The sequence below is a fragment of the Chrysemys picta genome, chromosome 4 (assembly GCF_011386835.1).
Source record: "Chrysemys picta bellii isolate R12L10 chromosome 4, ASM1138683v2, whole genome shotgun sequence".
Taxonomy (NCBI): Eukaryota; Metazoa; Chordata; order Testudines; family Emydidae; genus Chrysemys; species Chrysemys picta.
In genome coordinates this window covers 137,936,649-137,960,831 of record NC_088794.1, presented here as the reverse complement: position 1 = coordinate 137,960,831, position 24,183 = coordinate 137,936,649, and the positions used below count along the sequence as shown (strand labels likewise).

The 24,183-nt window shown below is 45.5% G+C and overlaps 1 protein-coding gene across 5 annotated transcripts in view; it reads right to left on the bottom strand.

Annotated features, from left to right (window-relative positions):
• The window catches only part of CEP170B (centrosomal protein 170B), an 89,671-nt gene that overhangs the window by 20,003 nt on the left and 45,485 nt on the right, over positions 1 to 24,183 (bottom strand). For all 5 annotated transcript variants that reach the window (XM_065593734.1, XM_065593735.1, XM_065593737.1 and 2 more), the window contains 8 exons: positions 21,964 to 22,077; positions 20,622 to 21,098; positions 16,585 to 17,348; positions 14,575 to 14,763; positions 13,146 to 13,269; positions 9,747 to 11,543; positions 5,378 to 5,624; positions 477 to 636 (listed from right to left, as the gene is read on the bottom strand). In XM_065593734.1, the coding sequence (XP_065449806.1) occupies positions 477 to 636; positions 5,378 to 5,624; positions 9,747 to 11,543; positions 13,146 to 13,269; positions 14,575 to 14,763; positions 16,585 to 17,348; positions 20,622 to 21,098; positions 21,964 to 22,077 (3,872 nt within the window). The remainder of the gene's footprint in view (positions 1 to 476; positions 637 to 5,377; positions 5,625 to 9,746; positions 11,544 to 13,145; positions 13,270 to 14,574; positions 14,764 to 16,584; positions 17,349 to 20,621; positions 21,099 to 21,963; positions 22,078 to 24,183) is intronic.

The window sequence follows — 24,183 nt, the reverse complement described above, 5'->3', positions numbered from 1 at the left end:
GAGTTAAGCCCACACCAAGCAGCATGTAAATTATGGGAAACTGATTTCCCCATGAAGACTACACTTCTCCTAATCCAGGGAGACTCCCTGAGCAGGAGGTATAAATTCCTAGGGGAGCTGACTATTTTACCCTCACCATAGAGCTCTACTGCCTGCTGAAGACTCTAAATAAAATGACTTATTCCCCACCCTCTGGCTGAGCAAGCGTGCTACCATCTGGCAAGGGAAAACTCCTCCCTTTCAACCAAGCTGAGGAAAGTCTTGGTCCCACCTCGGTGTAAGCTGGCCAGAGCAGGGGCCACCATGACAAACAAAAACTGTGTGCACTACAGAGACAATGCTCCTTTGTTTGCATTCCCCGCCCCTCCTGGTAGTAACCGGAGACTGGCGCTGCTACCCTCCCCTTGCCACGGATGGGTAGATGAACACTTGCTTCAGTTTTGTGGCCCAGATTTTTGCCGCGACAGCAATCTTACCTCTTCCCTTGCTGATATGGTAGAAGCAGGGGTGTTGGGTACGGAGCTGAGGGAGGTGCTTGGTCCGGTTCCTGACGAACTCTGGGAATCCCCATCGCCTGCGACATCATGAATCTCTCGAGCAAGGATGGCTACATCTTTCACCAAGGTTTGGCTTAATCTAGAGCACACAGCACAGCACAAGGCAGATCCATTAGACCTCACTGCATCTGACAATAAACCTCACACTGATCCTTAAAAGGCTGTTAAAAGTCCCTTGAATGTAATAGCAGGTAGAGCCCTGATTGGGACTATTCTTTAATCCTGCTCCCGCTATTATGGCAGCGGGCACGGCGGGACCCCAGTCCTGCTGCAGGTAATCCCGTGCAGGGCTCTAATGGCAGGTGTCATTGTCCCATGGCCACAAAGGAGTCTTTATTGGGCCAGATGCACTAAAGCTGTATGAATTACACCTCTCTGCAGAGGCTGTAGAAGCCCTGGGGAATTCAGCCTGAGGGAGAGCAGCCACTACTGCTTTGGGTATCCCAGGGAACTCTGCCATCAAGAGTTGCTAAGAGACGGTGCTGTGTTAATCCGCACCCCTGCACATCACACTCCGTCCTCACACTGGACTCCTATGCCTCTAAACTCTGATAAAAGGAAGTTTGCAATCGCTTTACATCCGCGCAACCACCTCTTCTGCTGCACTTTCCAACGCCAGGGACCTGGGCTGTGGTTTTCACTGGCAGACGCTCACATAAACCTGGGTTGAATCTGGTCCATTTTCTTTACAGTGGAGCCGGAGGGGTTTCAAAAATTGTGATGTTTTAATCAGAGGCTGATTCTATTGGCTCTACCATAACATCAGGAAATGTTATATTATATAGGCAACCCAAAAACAAATTTGTTTGTTTTTAAAAGAAAAACTTTTTTAGACCTCAAATTTTAAAATTTCTTTCCCTAAAAAACCACACATAAAAAAGGACATTTACAAAACCTAACATGAAAATAAATATTTTCATGGATGCTTTTCAGATGTTAATGATTTTTTTTTTTTAATTTTGACATTCCCTTGCTGCATAGGAAACTCAGTCTCCCGGATACTGTGAGAATCCAAAGAACCTAAGTAGATAAACAATATTGTTCTTAGGTATGAAAACAGCAAAAGTGAAACTGACCAGTTCAGTTTCACTGACCAACCCAAAAGAGATGCAAAAATGAAAAGGCTTGAAAAAGTAAGCACCCAGATTGAAATACTTTAAAGGGATCTAATACCTAAGCCCCTTTAAGGAATCAAGTTAAAACCAAAAAATTCAGGTACCCAAACTAACTAGTCACTTTTTAAAAATCTTGGTCTGGTTTTAAAAAAAGGCTGATGTGATTTCTTTAAAGCTGTCTCCCAGCCAGCTAGTGTTGCTTTAATGTATTTCTTTTACTGGAGTAATCAAGTAATTTATTAAACCATGAGGTCACCAAAATATTTTGAAGTGATTTCCTCAGAAATAGGATGTATAGTTGAACTAATGAAATAATATTTAGATCTGCATGTCTCATGCACCATCTACACTTGTCTGTTTCAGATACAGTTGTCACAGACTGCATCAATTATGTGATTATCCTCTTTGTAAACAAGTGGAATTTTCTCCTTTAACTCTCACTTACTATTCTAAACCACGCCCAGTTAATTCGGGAGCAGAAGCAGAAGCGGAAAAATCAGAGCAGCAATTATGAACCAGACTACTTGACCGAGTTCTGCAGTGTGCTCAATGTACAATGCTAGACAAATCTGATGTAACCATTTATTTATAGCTTTTGCAATCTAAAGTGCTCTCTCTTTTAGGGAATCCTCCTATGAAGCAAAGTCGATAATTGTTTCTACTTTGATTGGATGTTTTAACCTTTACATTGGAACATTTGTAAAAGAAAAAACCTTTAGAAAATCCATACTGTGGACAACGTGGAAAGACTGACTGACTGTAGATAAGAGTTGGCTTCTTAAACTGACAGTATGTAAAGTAGGTAGCAGGGTGAGTGCGTGATGCTGGAAACAGGCAAGGTACAGCCCACCAGGGGAGGGGCAGTAGAGCTGCCAGGTAGTTGCTGGAAAATGTCCAGATGGTGGGCGCTGCTAAGATACCGTGGCAAGGGCAGGTGCTGAGAGCCTGCCAGAGGGCAGGTGCTCTCATGATGCTGGTGCTGGGCTCCGGGAGAGCTGTAAACCTTTGTGTAGGGCAGCGGTTCTCAAACTTTAGCAACCTGAGGACCCCCATTTTGATTTTAAAATTTTCAGGGACCCTCCAAGCCACCCTGCTCCACAATAGCAAGGCTGTCCCTAAGGGGGTGCAGGCCCAGGGACAAATCAGCATAGGCGTGGGAACTACGGGTACGGGGGGTGTTGCAGCGCACCCAGGGGCCCGGCTGCCGGCCCTGTGCACCCAGAGTCCCAGCTGCCAGCCCCACACCTGGGGCTTTTCTCCCAGCCTCAGCTGGGGGAGCGGGGTGGACAGGGGTGAGGGTGCTGGCTTTCAGCACCCCCACTATTAAAAATGTTCCAGTGCCACTGCAAATCAGCCCCCGCCAGTTTGAGGCCCCAGCTCTGCATTGGTGGCTGGGCCGGCGGGATGGATCCAGCCTGGTGCGGGGCCGCCTGCTGCTGCTGGCAGTTGCCGGCAGCTATTGTGGGGCTATTGTTGGCTGTAGTGCCACGGCAGCTCAGGGATCCGGCCGCGGGACTCGCTGCACCGGGTCTTCCGGGACCGACTGCTCCGGCCAATTGCACTGGTCCGGAGCAGTTGCCCCGATTCACCCTACCCAAGGGATGGCTCTGCCGCTCCGCCCCAGGCCCCGCCTCTACTCCACCACTTCCCCCAATGCCCCACCCCCACCCCACCTCTTCCTGCCCCCTGCGGGAAGGGGTGCGAGCTCTGGGTTGGGGTGCGAGAGGGCGTGAGAGGTGCAGGTTCCAGCTGGGCAGCATTTACCTCGGGCGGCTCACGAAAGCAACCAGGAATTCCTCTGGCAGCGGCTCCTAGGCAAGGGGGCCGGGAAGTCTCTGTGCGCTGCCCCAGCCTGCAGGCACCACCCCCGCAGCTCCCATTGGCCTCAGTTCCCAGCCAATGGGAGCTGCAGAGTTGGTGCTCGGGGCAGGGGCAACGCGCGGAGACCCCCTGCCCCCTCCAAGGGTCACAGGGCAACGCGCGGAGACCCCCTGCCCCCTCCAAGGGTCACAGGGATGTGCCGGCTGCTTCCGGGAGCAACGCAGAGCCAGGGCAGGCAGGGAGCCTGCCTTAGCCCTGCTACGCCACTGGACTTTTAGCGCCTAAAATCTCCCGGTTCGGAGTTAGTAGCCTGCAGGAGATAGAGCCCGATTCTGGGAGACTCCCGGCGAAAACGGGAGGATTGGCAAATCTATCTGATCAGCGGGGCCAGCGGCCCCAGACATCATTCCATCCCCTCCCCCGAGTGTGCCCCGTCCCCACTCCGCTCCATCCACACCAGTGCCTCCAGCATGCCGGGGAACATCCCTGAGAGGGAGGGGGAAGAGTTGAGTAAGGGAGGGGAAGGAGTTGATCATTCGGGCCCACGGACCCCTTGGGGTACCCTCGGGGGCCCCCAGGGGTCCACAAACCCCAGTTTGAGAAACGTTGGGGCAAGGGGGTTCATACTATGTCACAGTGCAGAACGTATCTTAGTAAGGGAATTTCCCGGTTGCTTTGTTAACCTTACAACTCAATTGCACTGCCACCCCCCCTTCCATTAACACTTCCCCCACACCTCTGAAGTGCAAACATGTGACAACCCAAAGGCAACTACAGCGACTGATAACAGGGAAGGAGAAGAGTATTTATGTATTTGTTGCCCTCTAACTATAATAGGTAACTGTCTCTTAATAAAAGGAAATCACGCTGCTGGCTCCCACTCTTTCCTGACGAACTTCCAATCTAAACAGACAGGTCGGAGAACAGGTGGAAGGAATGAGGTGGTATTAGCCCCATTTTACAGATGGGGAATTGAGGCACAGTGAGATTAAGTGACTTGGTCAAGGTCACACAAAAAGTCTGTGGCAGAGCCAGAAACTGAATTCAGATCTCCTGGGTTTCAGTCCAGTGCCTTAACTACCAGGGCACCCTTTCCTTCCCTCTGCTCCATCATTCCTCAAATCACTCCTTCAAATGCCCACTGCCCTTTACACATGAAGTTTTCTTAAAAACAAATGTGCTTCTGCATAGATACAATTCATCACAGCACATCTGTCAGTGCAGCTGTCATAGTTATCACCACTCCTGTATTTTCCTCCCTGACCCCATATGGCCCAATCATTTAAACCAACAGCAACATAAAATAAACTCACAGGCTGGGTCACAGAGAAGTTTTATGACCTAGTTATAAACCCCTATGAGCCAGGGAGTTACAGGCGTGCAAATGGGACCGCTAAAGTAAAGAGGAGGGTATAGACAAGCATGTATTTTAGATTTGCTGCTAGAGCAGGAAGAGAAGCAGCCAAAACACAATGGGCCCTCACTAAAGGCACTAGAAAATGGGAGCTGGATCAGGCCCTAAAACCAGAACTGTGTTTAACTGGGGGAGGGGGAGAATGAACAGATAAAGCAAAAGGAGTGATAGAATTTCAGTTGAAGGAGTAAACATACAACCAGCTCATGTCATTATATAACGCAAGGATCCTCCAAGTAAGGAGGAAAGGCCTATGTATGTCACTAACACTTGGCAGCATGAGAGGCTGTACTGTGTCACTCCACAGCTCACTGGTGCCCCTAGAGAGTATACTTTATTCTCTAACTACATTCTCTTACAATGCTGGATTCTCTCTCCCCAGGCTCCCTCCCTCCAGCTTGGTTTGAACTCTGAGGTAACGCAAGAGATCAGTTTTCCTAGAACGGCTTGGCACTGTGATTCCAGCTCACCTGGCTATCTCGGCTATCTCGGCTGTTTGTGCGCTGAAGTGGAAGGGGTCAGGTTCATCGTAGTCTTCGTCATCGTCCGTTTCTCTCCCGCTGTGCTTCTGACGCCTCAGCCCAGAACTGTGTGGCCTAGATGTCTGCGTGGCTGTTGAAGTATGGGAGCGTTTGTGTTTAGGGGAGCTGTGATTTGAGCCATACTCCTCCTCTGAAGTAGAAGTGTAATCTGAACCCTGCTGTCTCCGCCTTGAAGCTTACAAAAAATGAATTGGTTTCAGATGAAGAAGAAGAGAAGAGATTTCAGTCTAACTACAGCGGGCAAAACAAGGAGTAGTACAAACTAACCCACAAACACAAAGAAAGGCCCGGAGAGTTTCTGTGCATCTTTTCAGTTAAAGGGAACTTTGGTAGCGCTTATTTAAAAACGGCTCACTATTTTAATGGATCGGCCACAAGCTATATGAATTTGAAGTTATAAATTCCAGTGGAAAAGCATATTGACTGTATTATCAACTAAACATACTCTATTATTGTCAGACTTGATTTGCCATACACAGAAGCCCCATCTATAAGTAATACACAAGTTAGATTCCTAGAAGTCCCCAGAGCCCAATTTTCAAGTGTGCCAAGCACCTTAAAGGTGAGCTGAAAGTAAAAAAAAAAAAAAAAAAGGGGTGGGGCGGGGGGAGGAATTAAATGAAGCATAGATTTTCATGCTCCGTTTTATTTGTAAAAATAAATGCATTCCCTTTTAACAGGATTTCAAACGCCTCAGAAAAGTATTCAAATGATACTTAAGTCTCCAAAGTCTCCTAAAGTCAATGAGAGTCTTTTCCTTCATTTCCCTGGGCTCTGAAGCAGGTCCTTAAGCACTTAGATACCCATTTTTAGGCATCTACGTATCAACATTAGGCCAACTCAGTGCCTACATTTGAAACTTGGGCTCCCAATATTTGTTTAATATCCCATTATATTACTTAATAATTAATAGTTTCACCTCTTATGTTCTGCCATGATAATCTATAGAAGACAGAATTAGCCACTTAATTTAAAACTAAAGTATGACCTGAATATACTTAAAAGCTTCACTGTGTTACCAAGGTTATCTCAATACTAAACCACAACAATCAAATAAAGCCAATGACAGAAGTAATGGACATAGGTGGTATCAGACAAATGAAAATATTGCATTTGGCATATAAAATGTGGAGAGCAACTGTCTATAGACATGCAGTTACCCCTTAACTATGAACAGAACACTCCTAGACACATTACTAGCTTGGTTACAACTTTCTAAGAGCCTTGACTCATGACAAAGTTACCAGAAAAATGAATCTGCTCGTAATTCAGCTGACAGAGTGTTTAAAAAATACCTAAAAAGCCATTCAACTTTCAGAATCAAGAGGTTACTCTTGCATTCAGTGGACATTTCAAAATTAAGGGCTTGAACCACCACTCACCTCGGCTAGTGTAAATCAGAATTAAGTCCACTGAAGCCAATGACATCACGCTGCATAAATCCAATGTAAGTGAGACAAATCTGGCCCCGAGCTTTCAAAACATTCTGATAATATCCTGACATCTCAGTACAATTGCTTAAGGGTACGTCCCGGATCAGCGTCTAGACGCGATAAATCGATCCACGAACACACTCCCCGTCGACTCCGGAACTCCACCAGGGCGAGAGGCAGAAGCGGAGTCGACGGGGGGAGCCGCGGCCATCAATCCCGCACCATGAGGATGCGAGGTAAGTCAATCTAAGATACGTCTACTTCAGCTACGCTATTCTCGTAGCTGAAGTTGCGTATCTTAGACTGACTGACTGACAGACAGACACACACACACACACACACAGTGTAGACCGGCCCTAAGATAGCCTGACAACATCCTGGCATCTCATGTCCCATGGCCATGTATTCATTCTGTTTCTCTATTGGTAGGATTATGTTTTCACTGGTATGGATGGAGGTAATGGCTCTTAGCTAACTATTTTAAGAAATCCTTGAATAAGGCAGCTAGATCTACCTCACTGCTCTCTCCCAGTCCTCACATCACCCAGAATCTCTGGTTCCAGTGTCAAAGCACATCACTTTCAAATTGTTACTGTATCATGTTAAAAAACGCCTTGATACCACAGTGAAACATTTAAGCTTATTCAAGTTTATTTGTTGCTCTTATAAGGGGGTACTAGCTGTTTGTTCATTAGTACAGGAACACGTATCAAACACTATCTACAGTACGACAAAGCATATTAAAGTACCCCAGTCTATGTAGAACTTGTGCAAGGTCCAGAATTCTATCAAGGAATTAGAAGATTAGTATTTTAATAGAAAATGATTTAACAGAAAGAATTATAATTCTCTGCTGTAATTCTACACAAGAAATATGTTAGTGTGTTGTAACAAAGTACTGGAAGCCAAAAACCAATTCATTTAGAACAAGAACTGGGCATGAATTTGTTTTAACATTCAAAGTCTGTGGTCCAGTGTAGGGGAAGCACCTATCTGGAAAACTCTGAAATGTAAGGCTGGAAGGGACCTCAAGAGGTCATCTGGTCCAACCCCCTGCGCTTTGGATTTGTCAATATTCTAACACAAGAGAATGTAAATAGGAGCACCGTCTCAGAAAATACAAGGGAAATATTGTACATATTCCCTTAGCTTCTTCATACTCTATGCTGATTTCTTTGCATATCAGTGTGTAAAAAAAAACCCAACAAAATAAAAGGAGATTAGATCATTTAAAAAGTCAAAATTAAAACAACAACAGCAGTGAATAACAACTCCAGCATGCAATAGGAAGCACAGTGAAGACACCGGGGTAAGTCGACCTAAGCTACGTCGACTCCAGCTATGTTATTCAAGTCGACTTAGATCGACTTACCCTGGTAGTGAAGACAAGCCCTAAAGGCCTTTGACGCAAGTTACAAAAAACAGATGGGCTGAAACTAGCCACTGTCCCAACAGCCCCAGTGAAACTCAGTAAGCCACAGAATTCCTCACCCTCTTCATTCCCCTCCTTCTCTAAAAGCCCAAGTGAATTGATATGACTTGCTGCATGGTTGACACACAGTCAACCCATGGAACTCCTTGCCAGAGGATGTTGTGAAGGCCAAGACCATAACTGGGTTCAAAAAAGAACTAGATACATTCATGGAGAATAGGTCCATTAATGGCTATTAGCCAGGATGGGCAGGAATGATGTCCCTAGCCTCTGTTTGCCAGAAGCTGGGAATGAGCGACAGGGGATGGATCACTTGATAATTACCTGTTCTGTTTATTCCTTCTGGGGCACCTGGGATGGCCACTGTCGGAAGACAGGATACTGAGCTAGATGGACCTTTGGTCTGACCCAGTAAGGCCATTCTTACGTTCTTATGCCCTGAAGGCCAAGGAACCAGGGTATCAGACCAAATGATGTTCAGAACCATCTCTGATTACTGTGAAGTATCTGTCATATACATCTTCCCCATCTATTAATTTAAGTATAGTTCAAACATAACTGTTAATGTTCAGGACACGGTTCACAAATAGCCAATGGCTCTGCACAGGTAGGCAGCCAAATAATCTGCACCATATTCCTCAATGAGAGATTTAAGTATGCAGCTCCTATAACTATGGCACATTTTGGAGGCTGCATGCCAAACATAAAAAGGGGCAGAGGCAATCTCCCCCCATGGGCTATCAGAGTTCAACGCCAATTGTCCAATCATCCAATGCTTTGAATTTGCTGCAAGCAGCAGAGCTGCTTCCAAATTATTTGCTCACTTGCTTATTCCTTGTTTTGCCTTCTCTGATGCCTTCAGATTTACTTCTCTGACCTCAAACCATCATTGACACAGTTATAAATTCTCTGTTGGGCCAACGCGCACGTTTTCTGGTTCTTCAAAACCATGTGACACTGGAAAGTCGAGAAGTTCTATCTTTGTGAATAGGGCCAAGATCTTCACGTGAGGAGTGATTTTGGGTGCCCAACTCGAGACACTCGGACTTCTAGAAAGTGCTGAATACCCACCTTCTGAAAGTCAGCCGCTATGAAAGCATCTCAGGTTGGGCACGCAATAACTGAGGCACTCAAAAATCACTAATCACTTATGAAATCCTTCTGGTTGATCAAACAATCTCAGTTGGGTCTATGTGCTATTTCTATACCTTGACGTGTCAAGTTGCGTTGTTCATGAATTGCACCAACATGCTTATCTGTGCCCACTCCTCCCTTTGTCCCTCTTCCTTGATCCCTTTCCTCTCTTCCTCCTCATGGCACACCCACCACCATGCTTTTGGTGTTCCTAGGAGAACTACACCTGGAGCCCACAGAGAGTCTGTATATTATAAAAGAGCGGGACTAAGGAGAAACATAAAACGTAAGCACTTACTGGAGGTGGATGAATACCTGACACTGCTAGAACGAGTTCTACTGAAAGGTTGCTTTGTAGTAGCAGCAGCTGCAGTTTTTCTAGCTGCAGTTCTAGCCTCTGACACAGGTGGCTTCCGATTTGCATAATACGACTCCACACTGCGTCCCGAAAACCCAGTTCTTGGCTGCGTAGTTTCAGAGTCGCTTGGCACCGTAAACGAACCTGCCCGTTTCCTTGGCATGGCAAGGATGTCAAGCCTGGACAGCTTTTTAGACTCCGCGGATTGTTTAGAAGACGCAGTTGTGGCTTCGAGGTTGGAGGTGGTTTTCTCGGTGTCGGCACATTCATTATCTGATGCATCTCCCAACCGGGCACGACGGAGTTTTGAGGCCCTCGTGGGCCTGGGGGTCGATAAACTGTTGGACCTGGTGAGAACTTGCTGGATTTTTTGCACATTGGCAGTCACTTTGCCGCGTTCCTCTTTCACAGCCTGAGTAAAAGGTTTCCTTCTGGGGACGGATTTTGACACAGAATGCTCGTGATCAGAGGAGGCCGTTTCAGTTACTGGGAAGTAAGGAAGACTAGAGCTTCTTTCGTCGTCCGTAAAATCCAGTGACCCACGAGCCCCAGCACTACGCTTGATTTGGAAACGTTTGGCGGTTTCTCCTCTGTTTCCTGCCTCGGGCGGAAGCATCCTGCGTTTTTCTGACAGCCTTTCGCGAGCGCTGGGCTGGCTGCACTGGTCCTGGATAGAGGGAGTGGAGGAGGATTTCTCTTTCTGCAAGCTGCTCGGAACTTGGCATTTCGGTGTGCTGCTTGGGACGTTTTTACCGCTAACCAAGCTGACCGTGCTTGCCGTGTCCACATCAGAGTCCCCAGATAAGGAGTCTTCTAGCTGCCCGGGAATAGTTTCGGAAAGGTCCAACTGGTGGTTTTGACAGAGTATTTTGGCTTCCAGTGCTGCCAAAGCAGTTTCAGTGTCTTTAAGGATAAGATGAGTGTCTTGATTATAGTCCATACGACTTGATCGTGCAACATCTAAATCTTTAAGCAGAGGGTGACTTGAAATATGAGGAAGTTTATTCTGAGGAACAACGCCGCTTGATTTATCTTTGGTAAAACTTTCCTGCCTAATGAAGGAGGATATTTCTTTTGTGGCTATGTTTTCTTGCTCTTGAGAAAGATTCTGATGAAGGGAAATAACCATTTGCCCCGATGCGCTAACGTAAGTGCTGTTAACATCTTTGACCACTGGCTTTCCAGAAGCTGCTGCACTGAGTGACTTGACAGGAAACTCTTGATCCTTGCATTCTTTGTCTGCTCGAGAATGAGACGTGCTTAGAGAAAGCTTGGAGGGAATCCCAACTTCATTAGTGTCATCACCAATGTAGAAGGATGTAGATACTGGCTCACTTACAGCTGTGATACTTGAAACCCCTGGTGCTGCCGGCTGTCGGACCTCAGGTTTTAAGTCTTCCCCGCTTCGTCGTTCTTGCTCAGGCATTTTACTGTTTTCTTTGCATTTCTTTCCTTTTTCCAAACCAAAGCCGTCGTCGGACTTGCTGGCATCACTCAGGCTATCAGGATCCAAGTCCTCTTGGATGAACAATCGGGTGCTGGGATCAGCACAGGTTTCTTTACCCTGTTCCTTTACAACATTTCTCTTGGATACTTCGGGATACGAGTCTTGACAAATTAAAACTGTGGGTGTTGGGCTGTCAGATTTATCACTCGGTGGGAGCTGGGGAAGAAGCCTTCTTGTTCTTGAGGGCACAATGGTCTCTGGTTCTCCCAGTTTATGAGCTGTGCTACTTTCTAAGAAAGATTAAAAGTCACCCATTAAATGCTGTTTACATGCTGAACTAGAACATTGCATTTATTCACCAGGGGCTTGAGCCTGCAAGGCGCAGATCCAGAAAGGCAATTAAGTACGTGCTTAATTTTAAGCACTGACATCAATAGGTCCCAGACATATGCTTAAAGCTAAGCATTTGCTTAAGTCCCAGGCTCGATCAAGGCCAGAGTGCCCATCACCTTGCAGAATCAAATCCTAAATCTGATTTAATAACCTTGACATTCAAACATCCCAGCCGTGTAAGCACTCTTGTCACAGTTATATAAATCTAAAAGACCATACAAATATACAAGAGACCCTGAAACTATATCTTCTTCCTGCCAAAGGGAACGGGGAAAAGCTGTCAACCATGTAGCCATATGTTTGGACCAGAGATGCAACATTTTAAGAAATGTGCTAGATGATATAGCTTACTTCACTAAAGAGATGCCACTTTCCACTTGTACCGACCTTAGCAGATTGTATTCCACATCAAAGTCTCCATATAGAAATCCTCCTGTTTAAACAGGAGTAGGAATTAGAAGCCAATGATATTCTACGTGTTATTAAGGACACACTTTACTAGAAGAGTTTTATTATTTCATCCCATGTCACAGCTCAGGATTTCATATCTTCCGGCATTTTTCATTTAAATAATACATGGCTTGTAACTTGATTGGCATTGCAAGATAAAACACCCAATTGTCCAGGAGAATTCAAGTACAATGTGCCACATTATGGAAATAATCTCTGGAACAAAACAATTGCTTTCTGCAGCCTTTTAGCTGCTGGAGCGAGGACATATGGCTCCTTATCCAGAGAGAGGGGGCATGGTTGTCTTCTGGATTACAACATTTCCTACTCTCTCTGACTCCCATTCTCAACATCAAATCTTAGGGCCCTTTCAGTTTTTTAGCTCCCATCTCTGACATGATTCTAAGACTTCATTTTGTTTTTTCTTCTCTTGTACTTCGTTTTATGCATCAGGCTTCCTACAATCACTTCAAATACTGCTACCTAGTTCTTCCAAACCCAAGGACAGTCTGATATGCTCAGCACAGCTTGAGAATATGGGAGAAGTGCAACAAAACCACAGCTAAAGAGGGCTGGTCAGTACTAGCTTTCATTAATGTCTTGCAAAGGAAAAATTGAGGTTCTGCCTTTCCTTTTTTCCTTCGTAATGAAGTATAAACAATTCCTGATGGATATTTCCAATCCTGCCCCCTTAAGTGTTATTGTTCCCTATGCCACCTTAAGAAACATCAGGAATGTCAAGTATGGTCTTCACTTTTCTTGTTGGAGGACCTGGATGACTCAAATGTGCACTGGGTGCCTTCGTAACCCTTAACTGAAGGGATGAGGCAGCTAATCCTAAACAAAGAAAGATTTCTTTCCAAATACTTCAGTTAGAACAGACAGTAAGCTGTAAGAAAATTTAAGTGCATTTCAAGCTCTTTATGTCCATCAGAAAGCAACAAAAAGGAGCATAAGCACATCTTCCCCCCCAACACACACACACACTTTTCATGTCACCTTTAAATAACTGTCCAGCATCCTGAAGATGGCATCAGTACAGTACTTACCTGTATGGCCCTCAGATACTAATCCCTGCTGTTGACCATCACAAAGCCCTGAGTCTGTATAGCTGTCAGCAAGACTTGCCCACCTAGAGACCCATTTCTGACCACCATGAGATGCTGGAGGCACCTATAAAAAGACAAATGGAATGTTATACAATTTTTTAACCTAAGTCTTGTCACAAAACCCCTCTGTGACACCCTGTACCCACATGACACTCTGTAACCCATGTTCACCCCTTTATATGATTATGATATATTCTGTACCAAGTATGCTTTGTGAGGTATCATTTGAAAACTCATAATCTGCTGAACATGACTGTCCTGTTAAAATGTGTATAACACTATGTGTAAAATTATGAGATTTTGCTATATGATTGTTACTGAAATATATTGTAGTTCTGGGTAATGCCAACAAACCCATTTTTCAGAGGCAAAGACACGCTGGCAACCCCAGACAGGTACCAACAAAGTCAAGTGAGTTATCACTTCCTTAAGTAGCCATTCTTCAGCAACGGGGAAGTGTAAACAAGAAATTTACATATCCTCCCAACTACGATACGAATCTCACGTACAGAGGAGACTGTTTGTCTACACCCCGGTAGGGCGATAATCCTCAGAGAGAGGAGGAGGATATAAAAATAAAGGACAGCGACCTCCACAGGACACCTCTCTCCTCCTTCCATTTCTCTGCTTATGGCAGCAACCACTCTCAAAGAACGGAACAAGGGACGGAATGGTCCCAGACTGGAAAGGGATGCAGCCTGTGAAATGTATTGCAGCTCATGGTGTGGCAAACCTTTTGCTTTTAAGCCTATTAGTCTGATAAAGTTTAGGAATTAGCTTGCGTGTTTAACCTTTTATTTCTTTGGTAACCAATGCTGACTTTTATGCCTTACCATTTATGATCACTTAAAATCTCTCTCTCTCTAGTTAATAAACTTCTTTTATTGTTTTATCTAAACCAGTGTGTTTGATTGAAGTGTTTAAGAAATCTCTACTAGGTCAACAGGGCTGCTGCATATTCATTATCCACTGTTGGAATGACAGACTATATATGAGCTTGTACTGAACAGTACAAGATGCACATTTCTAGGGGACAAGGCTGGGATTCAGGGATATGCGGGTGTCGCCCTGTATGTAATTTATGGATGGCTGGGCATAGCATTCATGTACTCAGCTGGGAGTGACTTTACTTGCTCGGGGCTGTGTGTGAACAGAGCCCGCAGAGGTTTGCTATTCAGCAGCAAAGCAGTGTTAAAGGCATCCCAGTCTGAAGAGCTGAAGGGACACAGCAGTTCAGGTTGCACCCTAGGGAATGTCACACCCTCCTGAGAGCCTGTTGCACACACAGACTGGTCTCCCAAAGGTGAAATTGAATCAATACATTCCCACCTAGGTAGAAAAGCACATAAATCATCCCTGTTCCATGTACCTGCATCTCAGCCTGGGACCCACAAGTGGGTTTTGAAGGGAATGCCTGGAGCAAAAGTGTCTTCTGACTGGTGCCATTTTCAGTGATTAGATGCTGGTGAGAGCTTGAGTCTTCCTTTTCGCCTTTTATAACAGGTCTGTAGGCTGAAGATAATCTGGAAAACTCTGCAGATTCAAACACGCCAAAAACCTAAAAAAGTGTGTGGTGGGGGAGGGGAGAGATTAAAACAACGTAACCATGAAAGCCAAATCCAAAAAATGCTAATCACACTGAAACTGGGGTCCCAAATGGTCAGATACAAACCAATTTGTATATACCATGTAAGTTATTCTATTTGCCACTCTTCAAAAAATCAGGATAAGAATCAAGTCACCTGACTCCCAAACTAACCATGAGACCATCCTTCTCCTTAGTGCAAAGATCTATTAATTGGGGTATTTTTATACTGTTGCATTATGATTGTTTATATATCAGGGTTAAGGCCCCATTGAGCTTGCAATCTAGTTTAAGGGCATATTTTTTACAGGGAAATAGCCCAGAAGAGATATAGCAGAATAGCTATTCCGCACTAGCTTTTTGTGTGGACACTCTTATTACTCTTTGGAAGCGGATTAAACTAATCCCCAAAGAGAGACTCAGTGCGGAATAAAAGTGTCCACATGGGGCGCTAGTGCAGAATAGCTCCTGTGCTTTACATTCACATCCTCACTTATTTCACAGGAGCTTTCCCCTGTAGACAAGCCCTAAAACAACATGCAGCGAGTGGGTGTAACAAACCATCGGAAGGAGGGGAGGAGGAGGATGAATGTGGAGTAGCAGAGATAAGATCACATGGGTACATAGGCCAGCTAGCGCAGAGCTTCACAGCCTGACTCAATTACTTTACTTTACCCTTTGCCTACATTTCTGTTATTTTTCCCCTGCCTGTTTTACTTGAACCTCTGCCTGCTTCCTCTGTTGTTAAACCTGGAAATAGGCCACGCTTTACAAAATAACTATTTGTGTTTGGGGTGGTTGGGGTTTTTTTTAAGTTATCATTCATTTTATATTTTTAAAATTAAAACAGATACAACCATTTCCATGACCAACCCCACCCGGACACTCCCTTCCCTACAGCAATTAGTTGCCGTCTGCCTGGACAAGTCCCCTTTAACAAAACCAAACCACCCCGAACTAGAAGTTAGGGATGTCACTGGGGCTCCTGAGATAGAGAAAATCTGTCCTCCGTTTCAGCTTCTTTTGGCCTGCCAGGCAGAGTATACGTGCCCCATATATTATTAACAGCAGGGCTGGAGGAGGTGGGGTAAAGGGCATGAGGCATAGTTAGGTCCTGATCTTGCAAAGACTTGTGCATTTGAGCAGTCCCGTTGTGTAAAGTTACTCATTTGTACAAATCTTTGCGGAATCGACCCCTTCATAATTTTGAGCATCATGTTGCTTTTTGCTGGTACATTGGCAAGGCCATTCTTGTACCTTTCATGTAAATCCTGTTTGGACACAAAGATGTGAGTTGCGATAAGGTCCCCCTGCTCCTTTTCAGATGGGTTTTTAATGGATATTTTACCGCCATTTATGGTGCCTGTGGTGAATGTGTGATAGGATCCCCTCTGTGCCGGATCCACAGAAGACAGGAATCCCTTAGAGCTCTCATCCAGCTCACACCCTTTAGCTGAAGCCATTGCAGCTCATATTTTTGGCTCAAAGGGTACGTCTACACTGCAAGTGGCAGCGTCTCAGAGGCCAGGTCTACAGACAAGGCTACAGCGCTCAAATGGACATACAGACATTCAGGCTCAGGGTCTGAAGCCTGGGGAGGGAGGAAAGGGGGGGCTGTTTTGGCGCTCTAGCACAAGCCCATGGGCCCGAGTCTGTAGACCTGGTCTCTGAGACTAGCTGCCGCAGGCTACCACTTTGCAGCATAGACAAACCCTAGAGGTCCCTGGGTCAACCCCTGGTTTGTCGGCCAACCGTGATCACGTTTATAAGAGGTGTTCCCTGGAGTGATTTTACCTGATCTATCATTTTCCGAGCTTCTTCTACTTCTTTATCTTGGGACTCCGTCTCAATGGTGTATGTGCCCGTTTCACTTAAACTATCCTCCTCATCGTGCTTCCGAGCCTTGACCAATTTTGGGTCGGTAGGTGGTGCGGTGGCAGGGTCTGGTGCAGACGATATTACTACCCGGGGAGCCACTGGCATCTGCAGAGGTGCTGGCTTCTCAGCGCTGAGCTTTCCAGCTTGAGAGTTCTCCCTTAGATACTCAGCAGCAAAATCCTGAGCAATTTTAGACTTCCTCCCAATGCTGCCGTAGTTCTTTGCAGACGGCCTTGAAGCAGAGGATGACGAAGAGCTGATCCGATCTTCTGTCTTCTCTCTCTTAAAGGAGCTGGATCTCTGTGTCCCCGAAGAGTTGCTGGCCGGCTTGCCTGCCTGGGCAGCCAGATGAGGAGGTGGCACTGGGCTACCAAGCTTCTCAGCAGGCATGGCAGCTTTGCGCTTTTCCACCTTGGTTTTCGGCACGGGATCCGTGTCGCTCTGGGAGGAGTGTGCGCTGTGCGTGAAAGACTGTGACCTCTTTTTACGAGGCGTGTCATCATCAAAGAACTCGATGACGAAGGCCTGCTGGTTATGCAGCATTTCGTGGGGGTCGCGCCTGATCTGGCGCTGAAGCCTGGCTTGTTCAGCTGCATGGTCATTGCTGGTGGTCTCCTTTTCTGCTGTGGGTGCAACGGGGTCTTCAGAATCGCTCTGCGTCCCATCTTCATGTCTGTTACCTGAAAACGTTCACATGCAATTTATTCCTACACTAACATTTCACTGTAACCCTAGTAACCACCTCCCAGCACTGTCAATCCTGGATTTTTCTCTTTGTAAAGGAATAGTTCATACTGGGCACGCTGCAAAAGACACCTGGTTTGATCTGGTGTTTAGAGAGAGCTGAGTGTTTGCGTCCCAGAATGATGAAAGGGTGGGAAGTAGGGGGAGGGGTTGTAGGGAGCTGGCTGATGGAGTTCCTTTTTAAATACGGCTGGGGTTTTGGTTTTGTTGTTATTGTAAAAATTAATTATGTATCAGGGCATCTAAAGCTTTTTATGTGCATCTTTTTTATTATTTAAATCAAAATAAATACAGTAATTATTTTACCATTCTGTGCAATTTCACTAGTCTCAAAGATTATCTTGTTATGCATCATTTGTTGCGGAACAAAAATTACCCTGCAGAGCAGGGGAAACAAAACAAAACAAAACAAAAGCCCTGTAGATTGCATTCCATGGACTCAAACCAAGATGATGAAAGAGCAGCAGGCTGACGGAATTCATAGCTAAAGCGCCCCTGAACTTCTATTTTCTCTCCCCCTTAGGAGTTGCAGGATTTTCAGTTTTATCTAAAGGATTAAGGCCATAAAATTCCCCAAAGTTATGTATACGGCTTCCACATCATTTCTTCACCGTCCTGGCAAAGGTTAACTTGGTTATTTTATGGAAGGTTCTTACTTATTAAGCGCTGTTTTGCACCAAAAGTAGTAACATTTTTAGTACAGAATCTCTCTAACATTTAATATCTCCCCTGCCCACCCAACATTTAACCAAGAAAGAATCCGAGGCATCCAGGCTGTGGGTGACTTGCCCAAGGACTTACAGCAAGTCATCAGGAGAACTGGGGAAAGACCTCTGTACGCTAGACCGTACACATGCGTGGTAAGAAGAGATAGAGGTTTAACACCATGCAGTTGAAAGGAAAACTGCACCTGTTTTGCAAATCTAAGTGGCCCAACCACACCGGTAAAGAGCATCATGATTTAACACTAAATCCTTAATGTAGCCTTTCGAAGATCTCACTAGCTCCTTCCTCAAGAAAAAGGCTGAGCAATTAAATGGACCTTGTATTGTGCCCTGAAGGTCAGTAAACTTGGTCTCTGTTGGATCGAGGTGAGCAGCAAGTTCTCAAGTTAAGGGCTGGGAACCCTGCTCTCAACGTTAAAATCTTGGGACTGCGAGAAGAAGTTCCGTGGATGATTTCAGATGTTATGACAGCACAGTAAGAGACTACATCTTTCCTCTGGTGGCCAGGACCCAAACCACAGAGTATTTACATCCTGATGTCAAGACACCTGAATTGTTCCCAGAAGCAAAGAAGCAGACAGTGAAGACCTCAGAAAACTGGTGTAAAATGTTCCTTGGGGCCAACAATGCTAATTAAGGAGATGGCCAACTGTAGCTTACAAGTGTTCTTGAAAAACAGCCCCACATAGGAACATGTTACACAGTAAACCAATCTGGAGGTCAAAAAGGCGTGGATAAATGTTGCAAAGTTCTCATCAGAGAATCCTCTGCCTACATACAGATGGATATATACACTAACTAGGTATTTGATGAACAGGAGACAATTACGTGCATCATCCGCATATTGAAACGTCACATTATCTCACTCTCTCTCCCCCCAACCTCATGTAGACACTGAGCGGGGAGACAAACACAGCTGTACAGAACACCATATGGGAAAATCCTGGGGGCAGATGAGCAAATGCCTGCCACCAGCCCCTGGCATCTCTCTGAAAAAGAAGAGCACTATTCCAGTGCATTCCCATACACTACAGCCGAGGTTCACATCCGAGACAACAAAACGCAGTCGCATAGGGTATGTCTACACTGCAGTTAGAAACTCGTGGCTGGCCCATGCCAGCTGACTCGGGCTAAGGGGCTGTTTAATCATGGTGTAGATGTTCGAGCTCGGCCTGCAGCCCGAACTCTGGGACCACCCACCTCTGAGGGTCCCAGAGCTCGGCTGCAGGCTGAGCCCGAACGTCTACAACACAATTAAACAGCCCCTTAGCCCGATCCAGCTGTGAGTGTTTAATTGCAGTGTAGACATACCCCTGAAGACACCAGAGCTCCTTCGCTATACAACCTTCTCAAACACTACATACCATGGCAGATTACATCAAAGGTAAGCAAGACTGTCAACATCAGGAGATGGTTTCTTGGACGAGGGCCTAGTGACTTCTCCTTTGAGGGAAGCTGGTATCTTGCCATCCCGTAAAGGGCCATTAAGCTCAGCCATTGGTGGACCTGATAGCCCCCCCTCCTTGACTTTATCAGGCAGGAGGATTACAAACTGTAGCTCCTCCGGCACTTGCAAGGCCTCCATGAGCAAACTGGTGGAAATTCACAAGATGTTGCCTTTTCCCCATTTGACAATGAACTGGCCTGATAGAGGCGGCCAAACTCGCTCAGGTCAAATAGATCGTGGGGGGAATTTTCAAAGGCACAGATGAACATTAGATGCCCGACTGCCAGTAGCAGTGGGACACCAAACTATTTTGGGCCTTTGAAAATCTTCCCCTCCTTGTCTGCAAGAGATGACAGAAAACCTCTCATGGTGACAGACTCTTCCCAAAGGCAGGTGACCTGGATTCACCTGGAACAGTTAAATAGTGGGGGGGGGGGGGGGTTCAGATACATTTTGGTTAAGGAAAAGAAACCTCTCTCACAGCCATGGTACAGAATTTCAATAATCTCTGTCCCCACTCCTCAGACTCTGCCCCTGGAGCTCTAGCCCCCACCCCACTGTCTTGGGATTGTGACTGTCCACTGTATACCAAGATCAAGGGCAATTAGCTACATTTGAAAGCAAATGTCATTCCTACCATGACAGGAGGCCAAGATAATAGATTAACTAACTTAAACCTGTTTCTAACCTGCCTTAACGGCATGAAGAAAAACTCGAACATCTGAAACTGAAACTCTGTTTGAGATGAGTATGTCTGACGATCTGCTGTGATAAAGCCGGGTGGGAACCGGGTTAGAGCATTCCACTGCCAGCATCACAAGTGGCATCCATGTTCAGCAGGTGGGCTGTCAGCCAGCTGAACTAGGCTTAGAAGTGTCGATAGTGATTATAAAAATACCTGTCACAGAGAAGTGGTTCTTACCCTGCGAACTTTGTGCTGAGAAAAAGGGCAACATTTCCCCCCCCTCCCGCCCCTATTTATGCTGTACTTGGAAGGCAAGCACACGGACTAGCCAGCATGAAAAACAACAGCTTACCTTTCAATGTCCTCACATGAACCGGAAGGTCACTCTTTGTACTGTACACATCGTCTCCTGGAGACTGCCTTCTCATCAAACTTGGGTCATTCTGAACCAGCCAATCAGCCACCTTGCTCTCCGCTGACATCATCTCTGTGTGACCCGCATCCTTACTGAAAGGTCTTCTCTGTCTGAGTGAAAACTTAGTTACATGATCTTTTATCTTTATTTTACCAGGGGTACAGTCATCAAATTCAATGGTAAAAGAGGCATGGCTTTGCACAACCGGTGGCACCACGGCATCGATGTCCTTCGTTGGGATTTCATGGACCTGTGTTTCAGGAGATTTTGCCGGCTGTTGGAATTCCTTCGTTGGGATTTCAAAATAACTAGGTTCTCTTCTGAATGCATACACAGACTGTTCCTGGGAGTCTCGATAAGCAATAACATTACCATTGATCTCCCCTTCATGCTGGGATATCTCCTTCGTTCTTTCTACAGATACAAAAATATGGAAGAACACACCTTACAGGCACCACATCAATGTTAGATTAAAAGCCTAAATTACTATACATGGTAACTGTATAGTTTGATTGTTTGTATACCACCCTCATCGCTGTAGAACCTGAGAACCTCAATAAGCAACGTGACTAACATCTGTTATGTGGGGTTTGTTCTCTCTCTCCCCAGAAGAAGAATTGTGTCTGCAGAGCAACGTTTATTTGGGTAGGTTTTTTGTTTTATTTTGGGAGGTTGTTGGGTTGGCTCCCCCTGAATTTGTAGGTTGCTCTGTGTTTATGTTAGAGAAGGCAGGATGATGAAGTGGACCTTGAACATGGAGCAGAAAGTGGTGGGGTTTGGGGTGGTCCTTAGGTTCCTGTGCAACTTCATCCCACAGTTAATAACTACAGCCAAGTTTATTCTTCAGTGTAATTTCTTAAGCCCTGATCCTGCATGACCACATCAGCCTCTACTTAACTTTAGACACACGAGTGATTTCCATAGGACTACCTGTGAATATGAAGCTAGGATCAGAGCTTGATTTCATAATGTATTAGTTTCCTCCATGGTGTTAACAGAAATCAAGCAGACCCGTTAGGGTGGTGTTCTTGGTATTTATTTATTTGGATTTAAAAGTGTATTACCAAAGCAACTTTCACAATTTATCATTTCACACAATGTCAAGCAAACACACGTTATTTTATTTCCCCTTATTCCCATTTTGTTTTAAACAAAAATATTACAACTGAATGCAAATTTAAAGAGTACATGGAATTTTAGTCACTAGAATTCTGAAGGAGAGTGTTGTGCAGCAGGAAATAAAAAGAATCAGTTTTCCCCAAAAGACCATCTCCATTACCTGAATAATGTTCTTCTTGCCTTCTGTCCTCCTGCCTTTCTAGTTTGTTATTTGCATCATCTTCTCCCCACCATGAAGGCTGACCATACAGGGGTGTGCGATAAGGAGCTGTCTCTGGGAAGGGAAAGCAAGGAGTTACCATGACTGCAAATATCAGTGGGCATTGGCTATCAGATTCATAAAGGCAACAGAGTACAGTCTGCTAATAGGGAGGTGCAAGTGGACTGACGGAGTCTCAATGGACTTTCTTATACTCAAGCAATTTTCCAGCATTTCACTACAAAATATTGTTGGCTCAAACTGCCAGTGTCTCCTCCCAATTTAGTTCAGACCCCAAGTTTTGGTGGGTGAGGGGAGCAGGGAGAAAGAGAGAAAGAAGGGGCAAAAAGAAAAAAAAGGAGAGAAATTGCAATGAAGACTGTCTGTTTTCTTTTGGATTTTAAGTATGCCCTGCTGTGCTGCAAACCCAAACGGTAGCATTATATTATTGCTGAGAAACCAAAGAGTGACTCTACCATAATTCATTGTCCCAGCTGAGCAAAACACAAAAAGCAAAATAAATGTGAAAAAAAGTGAAATTTAAATTCTTCCAGACATGGACATCTTAAAGAAGGATTTAACTGTGTCTCTTTAAACTTACAGTTCCCAATCCTGCAGTTCTATTAGATGCAAACCTCCAGGTGAAAATCATGGGAGTTTTGTCCTTGATGGATTGCAGGACTGGACTCAGTATGGAAATACAAAGTAGTAAAGGTGAAGGGAGGTATAAATAAGAGGAAGTCTGCGTAAAAGCCAAATCCTGCCTACAATCCCAATCCTGAATAACACCATCAGGTTGGCAATCTGTTATGGTGACTTTTCACTGCAGAGTTAAGTGAGCTGCATTCAAGTTACTTCTCTTGCGTTAGCTCAGCATGAGAGAGAGCAGCCACACTGCGAAACGACGGTCACGCTGCTGCAAGGTCCTGCATCTACGCCGGTGCTACCAGGGCACATCTCACGGTTCCTAGTGCTGGGATACACTGAGCCTCATTACAAATCCTTTCTCAGTGTCCCGTGGGAGACTCTCTCTCCTTGCTAGGCACATGGGTGGAAGTGGTGTTAGCTCTTGACATGTAAACCAGTTTCGGCTGGGCACGCTCCAGATTTCGGTCAGCGACCTTCATTCCAATCCATGGCAAGCAGGGATCCTACCCTGAGCAATGACCTATGCTGAATGTTGGTGCTGATCCGAACCACGCAATGTTTATATTGGAAAGAAGAGACTGATACAGCGCAGGGGTGGGAAGAAATCCTTTGCCCCATTACTTCCCCAAGACTAGAGCGAGAGGCAGTAGATCCTCTGTGTGGCCTACACTTAGGGGTGGATTGATCTAAGATACGCAACTTCAGCTACGAGACTAGCGTAGCTGAAGTCGACACATCTTAGATCGACTTAGATTGACTTACTTCACATCCTCGCGGCACGGGATCAACGGCCGCCGCTCCCCCGTCGACTCCGCTTCCACCTCTTGCCCTGGTGGAGTTCTGGAGTCGACAGGGAGTGCGTTCGGGGATCGATCTATTGCGCCTAGACAAGACGCACTACATCGATCCCCGATAGATCGATCACTACCCGCCGATCCAGCAGGTAGTGTAGACATACCCGCAGACGCATTATGGGCTGAGCACACTATACACCAAACTTCATTCCCTCACTCACTATCCAATGAAAAGCTGGACTGGCATTTATGAATTACAAAAGATGACTCTCAGGTTGATACATAAGGATGAATTTCAGGTTGATACATAAATATTGTCATGAGCAAATCTGCACAACCTTGTTATGAGCCTGCAGAATGATTAATTGCCTCTATAACCAGGGCCCCATTGCACTGGCCATCTGCCCTCCTGCCACACACATGCACACATAAAAGAGAGAGATGGTCCCTGCCCCAAAGAGTGAAAGAAACCTAGAGTTCTAGAGTTGCCATAACACTATGTAACCCATATGGTGCAAAGTACAACTCACACAACTCATACAGTTGCTTGGTAGCCACTTAGCCTTGATCTTGCAGTAACCTCTACTCAGGCAGACATCTCCTATACTGGGATTCAATGAAGCGCTATGCGATTTCAGGGATTCACTCAAACAGATCTCAGTGCAATGTCAGGTCTTTGTTATGAGAAAATGATGTCTAATGGAACTGATCAAAAAGTTTCATTCAAAAACACTGTCCC